Source organism: Panthera uncia, chromosome B4, assembly GCF_023721935.1.
Source record: "Panthera uncia isolate 11264 chromosome B4, Puncia_PCG_1.0, whole genome shotgun sequence".
NCBI classification, from domain to species: domain Eukaryota; kingdom Metazoa; phylum Chordata; class Mammalia; order Carnivora; family Felidae; genus Panthera; species Panthera uncia.
The window spans coordinates 133,112,708-133,120,874 of NC_064809.1; the positions used below are offsets into that span (position 1 = coordinate 133,112,708).

At 54.2% G+C, this 8,167-nt stretch overlaps 1 protein-coding gene across 9 annotated transcripts in view; it reads right to left on the bottom strand.

Moving 5' to 3' along the window:
* EFCAB6 (EF-hand calcium binding domain 6) overlaps window positions 1-8,167 on the bottom strand; it is a 244,502-nt gene that overhangs the window by 175,134 nt on the left and 61,201 nt on the right. For 8 of the 9 annotated variants that reach the window (XM_049626480.1, XM_049626482.1, XM_049626481.1 and 5 more), the window contains one exon: window positions 640-776. In XM_049626480.1, the coding sequence (XP_049482437.1) occupies window positions 640-776 (137 nt within the window). Of the gene's footprint in view, window positions 1-639; window positions 777-8,167 lie in introns of those variants that run through there. The other variant, XM_049626486.1, reaches the window with a different exon arrangement.

Consider the following 8,167-nt stretch of genomic DNA (forward strand, 5'->3'; position numbering starts at 1 on the left):
AAAAAAAAAAAAAAAAAAAAAAAAAAAAAAGATGCCCGTGCAGGCTTCCACACGCTGCCCTCGAGTCAGGAGCAGGTGGCGGCGGCTTTGGAGAGCCGTGAGGCGGCTAAACGTTCGGTTATTCGCGGTCCCCCTGCCGCGGTGCCCTCCCCCAACCCCAGCAACAACAGTCCTCAGAGGAAAATTAAGTTTCTGTTATGATATCACGATGGAGAGCCAACAGGGAGCACACCAGCTAATGAATAAATCCCGGAATTGGTTCTTCTCTAACCCCGGGCCTTGAGTAAAAAGTCAACTGTGAACGGGAAACACGGGGGATGGCGGGCGCGGTGCCAACCAGAGAGGCGAGACAACTGGGTGATGGATCGCTTAAATAATCGAGATGTGTTCAGGCCTGCAGGCCAGATAGATGACTGTCACCCTGGGGACTCTCGGAATTAGAACCATTAGCTCTCGAGCATGAGCATTTGCGGGGAGCATCACGGGCCCAGGAGGAACGCCGTGAGCGCCTCTTTTAAAAAGCCAAGATGGAGACGGCAGGAGGGGATGATGTCGGACCCCAGGGCACCTGCCAGGTCCCACTTTGAAACTGGGTTAAGTTCTACCGCACAATCTCCCACCACACCTTCGTTTACTCACTTTTTGTATTCATCGTCTTTCATCTTCAAACAGAAGGTCTCCAGAACTTTCCTCAGCTCGTGGGGCTGGACCAGACCGGTCTTGTTAACATCAATGAGCTTGAAGGCTTTGATAACAGTTTTCATGTTTTTGAAAATCTGTGTAGAGAAAGTGATTTAGGAGAAGCCAAAAGACCCGGTGTTAAAAACCAAAATGGTCATAAAAAATGTGAACGGTTTAAAATACTTCTTGTAAAATAAAATGTTTTCAAAGACTCACAGTTGTAGGTATTGCGAAATGACAGGTCTATGGGAAAAAAGAACACTTTGCATTTATTGAATGTTTGCAAAGCAATTTTCTCTGTAAATGGTCTTAGTAAGTTTTTAAAAAGTCTTTCTGATGTAAAGCAGTAAGTCTCATACACAATTCATTCCCTTTTAGAGCCATACGAAAAATCTTTTTTTTTTTTTTGTTAATTGATACTTAAAAACTATAGTTCAGGTAAGGCTGGACTTGTACAATCTTTTTCATAGCCATTTGCAAACTGTCTTTACTAGCAGCTGCAAAGCATGACTGTAGATTTCAACCCCTTTGAATTTTTAAATTTTTTTAATGTTTATTACTTTTGAGAGAGAGCGAGCGCACGAGCAGGGGAGGGGCAGAGAGAGACGGAGACACAGAATCCGAAGCAGGCTCCAGGCTCCGAGCTGTCAGCGCAGAGCCCGATGAGGGGCTCGGACTCACGAACCTCAAGATCACGACCTGAGCCGAAGTCGGACGCTTAACCGACTGACCCACCTAGGTGCCCCAACCCCTCTGAATTTTTAAAAACTATTCTAGAAAATCTGTATAGAGATCTTTCCCAAATTCAGCAAATGCATATTTATTGGGCACACAGACGTGAAAGGCATTTGGATAAGCCCTACGGAGACGCAGAATACTAAGCTGTGTGCTTATCCCAAGGCTACTTGTACTTAGAGGACAACATCTGCTCGGGCTCACGTGTGGAGCTGTGTGATTGAATCCCCCCGGCCCACGGGGAGGAAGCACCATTCTCCATTTTGCTGGGATTCTAATGTAAGCCAACCCATTAGCCGCACTACCCAAAGAGAAGACAAGACGTAAGATAAGCATTCGCTGAAGCTGGGCTGTGGGAACAAGAGCCAGATAACGGAGACGGTGTGGAGCTGTAGGCCTTCACAGAGAGTTCCTGAGTCGTCCAGGAGGCCTCCTGCAGGAGGAGGCATCTGAGCTGAGGGGTGACTAGGGCAGGGCGGGAAGGCATTCTGCACGGTGGAGCGTGAAGGCTGGAGTTCGGACTGTGGACGAAAAGTGATGAACGTCTGTCTGGCACAGCCTCAGAAGGTCTGATTCTACCGTCCTGCACTAGGTCAAGTCTATGGCCAGCCCAGAGTCAGGTGATCGGTGCCCCTCAAGGAAGGGGTTTGGGAAAAACTCTAAGACGAGCAGGCCTTTTCTCTCATTAACGTCTCCTAGTTCCCCAACACTTCCTCCAATGGGTCCCTTCCAGGGATGGGAATGGGTCCCTTCCTGGTGACCCTCTTCTGCGGTGGCCACGCTCGTGCTCACACCCGAGGAACCACCGAGCTGAGGAACCCGCTCCCTCTCCTCCCCGGCTGCTTGGACCTACAAATGCCAGGCCCTCCTAGCTGGGCTGTTAGCCCCGGCCAGGCCCGCCCTGCCTCAAGGACCACTCGTGGCTTCCCAAAGACTACCTCTGACCCCAGATCTCTCAGCTCCTGGCCCTCCCCCCCGGCCTGAGGCCACCGCTGCCTGCTGAGACTCCAGCCCTGTCATCCCCAGTGACGGCCACTCTCCAGAATCAGGCCCCGTGCTCCCACCACCCCCGCCCTGCTCCAGCTCCCTCCCTCGAGTGCAGGACCCCATGGCCTTCTCCCCACGAGGGCCCCCGTCTGCCACTCCAATTCCTGTGCACAGTCCTCGCTCCCTCCCAGCCAGCCTCTGTAATCACCACTGCATACGTGCTCCCCACTCCCGCCTCAGCCTTGGCAAGCCCCCATCCCTGATTAAATCCAACTCCCCGCCTATTCCAGGCACCCGATGTGGCTGCAGGGGGCGGCCCATCCACCACTCAGCTGGGTCCCCTCACTCGAGGGCGCCGTGGGATCCTGCTCTGCTGCGTTAGTCACTCACCACCCCCACCAGACTCTGTCCACCTTCTCCATCCTTGCACCTCCCTTCCCATACCTGGCCTTCCTTCCCGCTGAGAGCCTCGCTCCTCGTTCATGCAGGAAAACAGAAGTGGCTCTAAGACGACGGCCCCGTGCTCTCCAGTGTCTAAGTCCGTCTGACTCCAAACCCACGTGAGAGGCCTCCCCCACCCCCCGTTCCGCGACGCCACCCACCGGACACTCGCGACCCTGTCCCCCACACCACATCGCCCCGCTCACGTCTCCCCACAAACCCTGACCCGCCAGGCCCCACAGACCGGCCCCAGGCGGCTCTGCCACCTCAGCCGCCCCCCCTCCCCGTCCCCGCCACCTGTCCCCTGGCTCCCCGCTTTCCGGGCCTCGGACTCTATGCTGCTCCTCCCGAGTTCCAGGCTCCTCCCGCCTCAAGGCGTTTGCATTTGCTGTTCTTTCTGCCTGGAACATTCTTCCCCAGACACCCACTGTCTCACTCCCTCGCTCCATCCGGATCCCGGCCCACATGGCATCTCGTCAGAAAGGCCTTCCTGACCGTGAGCGTTAAGTCAGGACCCCATCCCCGATACGCAGGTTCTCGTCTCCAGAGCACTTCTCACCAGCTGATTTTTTTTTTTTAACGTTTTACTTTTGAGAGAGAGACCGTTAGCAGGGGAGGGGCAGAGAGGGGCCGGGGGACAGAGGATCCAAAGCGGGCTCTGCGCTGACGGCAGAGAGCTGGAACTCACGAACCGTGAGATCACGACCCAAGCTGGAGTCGGACGCTTAACCCACTGGGCCACCCAGGTGCCCCCTCACCAGCTGATTTAATGCCCATCTTTACTGTCTGCTTCTCCTTCTGGAGCGTCAGCTCCCCAGACAGGGCTCAGGGCTTCGGCTCTGGGGTCCGGCTCAGTAGGTGTCTGAGCGAATGAATGAAGGAACGACCTGCCTTCTCTTTCTCCTGCTTGGGAAAAAGCCACCCTCTGAGGAAGCTCTGTTATGCGTCTGCAAATACCTCCTCGGGCCGATCCTGAATGTCAGAATGATTCCGTCTACTATGTAATAATGGTTACGATCATATGATAACTGAACAAATATTAATTGAATGTGTGTTCTGTGCCCAGCCCCACGCTAAGTTCCATACACATGTCCCACTTCTAACACTGGCTAAGACCCGCTTAATATCCCAAACGGGGACTGCCCAGCGAGCAGGAGCGGGAACCGCATCCGCTAAGGCGAGGCCGCGGCTCGCAGGCGTCCGCCCTCAGCCCCACCGCTTTGTCTAAAAGAACGGAGCCCCGGCCACGGACCGCACTTGCTCTGTGGTCAGACAGAAACCTCGGCACCGTGTCTGCCGCCAAATTCTCACTTCACCTCTCCGGGGAAAACGGAGGACATGAGGCGATGTGCTTTTTTAAAACCCCGAAGCGGCCCATATGGGTCTCCAGCGTGGAAAGCCAGGAAGCAGCCAGTCTGGCACAGAACTCACACCCACCAGAGGTATGTCTCCAAGTTTCTTATCATTTGTCAGACTGAAGTTTGGCAGGATCTGAACCGAGCTGCAGATGGCGAGAGGCTTATCAAAGCCGCGGAGTTAGGGCCACGGCGTAGAAGACTCGTCCCATACGCGACACGAAGGAAGAAAAGAGTATCAAGGGACAAAATGGCCGGGGGCACGACAGTGGCCGTGGCCGTGCCCCATCCCGTGTCCCGGCTCCCTTGAAAAGAGAGGGCGGGGGGAGGCAGGGGAGGAGAAGGTAGGGACAGAAAAATAGGACGGTGTGGGCAGCATCTAGCTCCTTTCTAGGCCAGCTAGACGTGGGCCATTTTGGTATAAGTGGGACACGTCTGTATTAAGAGCCGCTGTCTCTGAGCCTCCTGCTTACCCCCCACGCCGGCTCCAAATCCCACAGTCTCACCCCCTCCCACAGTCCCTGGGCTCCAGCCACAGCGAACTGCTCAAATTCCCAAGCCCGGCAGGCTCTCTGGCACAGGCTGGAAAGCCCTCACCAGACCTGCGAAGCCCTAGTCGTCTGACCCCCACTCCCTCTCCACCCCGCCCCTCCTGCCCTCCCCGGCTCTCTCTGCTCCAGCTGCCCGGCCGCCTTGCTTTCTCCGGCCCGTACCAAGCATGCTCAACCTTCAAGACTTTGGCACGTTCGGTCTCCTCCTCCTGAAGCTCCCTCCTGGCCTTCATTCAGGTCTGTCACCCGCCGCCTGCTCCTGGGAAGCCCTCCTCGATGGCCTGCACAGAAGCCTGCGCTCGCATCCTTTTCTGACCTCTCGCTTTCTTTTTCTCTTGGCGTTCATCTACACCCGGGCCCCTTCCATATTTCCTTTCTGTATCTGTTTATCGTTTCCCTTCCTCCACTGAAGCGTAAACTCCGAGGAGAAGGACGTGGTTTTATTTGCCGCTATACCCGCCGGGCTTAGAACGGCACCTGGACAGCGTGGATGTTCATAAATATTTGCAGAGCGAGTTAGCAAGCTGGGTCTGCTGCCCTGAGCCCTTCCCCTGGCCCCGCCACAGTTCCTCGGGGGGCAGGATCCTGTGCCCTCCCGCTGGCTTTCCTAATTACACTTCCACCCGGCCGCTGGCTCCCTAGCTTCGATCTTGTCATCGGGGGGTGTTCCTGCCTGAAACGGGCACCCAGCTCCCTGTCTGGCCTCTGCTCCCCAGGGCTCCGTCCCTCCATTCCCACCGCTCTGAGGGAGGGGTGATCCAGAGGGCCAAACCCACGGAGAGAGGCAAACACTGGTCCACTGTCAGCAAAAGGAGAAGAGCCCCTTACTTCCTCCCTCCACACCCGGCAAGTCTCCCAGAAAAGAACCCGTGGCCTTGCCCTCCTTACTGCCCAGAGATGGGCCTGGAAAGGGGTGCTCTCCTAGCCTGGCGTCCCCGACTACAGAGGCCCGACTCCTTTTCCTGTATTCCGGGCGCGGCAAACTCTTGCCTACCACCTATTTGTGTCGCTTACAAGCTAGGAATGATTTTTACATTTGTTAATGGTCGACTTAAAACAAATTCAAAAGAAGGCTCTTTGGTGACATGTGAAAGATGAATTTCACATTTCAGAGTCCACAGGCAACTTTTACGCTGCCCGGCCATGCCCGCTCATTTGCACGTTGCCCCTTGGCTGCCTCCCCCTACAAACAGGGGCACAGATGAGTACTTGGGCAGAACACCTGGCCCATAAAGACAGCATTCCTTACTGTCTTTACAGAACAAGTTCACGACCCCTGTCCCACTCCCACCCATGGACTCCCACCTACCTCTATCCGAAGTCGAGGAGCTTTATGTGCACAAACACAGGAGAAGCCCTGAGGATTCAAAAGAAAACCAGAACAGTAGCTACTTATGGCTTTAAAGACTTGGAGCCATGGGGCGCCTGGGTGTCTCAGACAATTAAGTGTCCGACCCTTGATTTCGGCTCAGGTCATGATCTCACGGTCGTGAGATCGAGCCTCGCGTCAGGCTTTATGCTGAGCATGGACCCTACTTGGGATTCTCTCTCTCCCTCTCTCTCTCTCTCTCTGCACCTTCTCTGCTTGCTCTCTCTCTCTCTCTTTCTCTCTCAAAAACCTTTAAAATAATAATAATAATAATAATAATAATAATAAAGACTTGGAGCCAGGAAATGGGTCTGAGGCTACGGGGACGGTGTTTCAAGTCTTCTCTTCCCAACCATCTTCCCCATGCCCTGCACCAGACTAGTCCCGGCCCACCCTGGGCAGCCTGGGCCCAGACAGGAGCTGCTTCCCATGGCTCTCTGAGCGAGCCCCGCACCAGGCTGTGTGCTGGCCACCACAGACACAGACCCTCTACCCTCCCCCGCTAATGCTAGCTGGCATTAGCTCCCCCTGTACCCTGGACCCCGCCCCTGCCTTCCCCCTTGCTGGTCCCCAGTGCACCCAGCACCCCGGGCAGTACCATATGCCTCCAGAGCAGGGCAGTATGTGGCCCTCTCCACGTCCTTGGAGCCCCAGGCTGGGGAGACAGCCAAGAACAAGGGGGATGATGGGTGGTGAACCACAGCGAGGACAGACTAAAAAGCCCAGATTCTGCCGCCTGGACGGCAGGACTGGAGAAAAGCAGATGGAAAGCTTTAAGTTCTGCCGTGTGGCCACACAAACCGGGACTCGTTCACCTAACATTTCCAGGAAAGAAATGAAGCCCTATTTCACATAGGAGTGAAGTGAAAAGAGAAAGTGATTACTGAAGGGGGAGACGGGTGGGTATGGGGGCAACAACAGGAGCAAAATTAAAATATTCAAAATAAGATTTAGATGAATTTATGGAGGGCAGCAGACTCATTTACAAGAAGCAGAGAACATCTGACCTTTAAGAGAAAACCAGGGAGGGGCGCCCGGGTGGCTCAATCGCTTGAGCGTCTGACTTTGGCTCAGGTCATGATCTCGCGGTCCGTGAGTTCGGGCCCCGGGTCGGGCTCTGGGCTGATGGCTCGGAGCCCGGAGCCTCCTTCAGATTCTGTGTCTCCCTCTCTCTCTGCCCCTCCCCCATTTGCACCCTGTCTCTCTCTGCCTTTCAAAAATGAATAAATGTTAAAAAAAAAAAAAAAGAGAGTAAAGCGGGGAGATGGGAGGAGAGAAAACTCCCCCAGGCATGGTGGTGAACCGCACTGAAAACCGCATCAACTGCTCTGGGCTGCAGCAGTGGGGGCCCCACCCCGACCACAAAGCCAGTGCTCCAACGCTTCCTTCCCTCCCTCTCCACAAGGGACCTCCAGGCAACGTAGTGCACCAGAGGCAGGCTCTGAAGCAAGACTCTGAATCCCAGCTCTGCACTAGTTTTCAAGTAACCTTGAAACAGTAACCTGACCACTAAACTTCAGTTTCCTCATCTGTGAAATGGGAATGAATAAAGACATTCTATCAGTGTGTGGTTGAGATGAAATGAGCTCATGTGTGCAGGTACCTCATGTGGAACATATTCAATAAACGGTGGTGGGATGGGAATTATGGATTGGGACCAAAGGCTGGGGACAGAGTTCCGAACAACCAAATAACCACATACCCACGTTAAAGAATACTGAGCAGCTGAAGTATTACTACTCCCTCACACCCCAGCCAACTCCTCTAACCCTTTCACTGCCCCCACTTCCCAGTCCAAGTTAACAGCAGCTTGAGAAAGCGTAAGGTCTTCTTTAGTAGGCAAGGGTCCAGGACCAAGAAGAGGGCCTGGATCAATGAATATTTGTTGAATGGGTGAATGTATATACATATAATGGATGGATAGATGGATAAATGAATGGGTGATGGATGGAAGGATGGATGGATGATGGATGGATGGATAAAGGAATGGATGAATGGATTATGGATGGATGATGGATGGATGGATAAAAGAATGGATGATGGGTGGA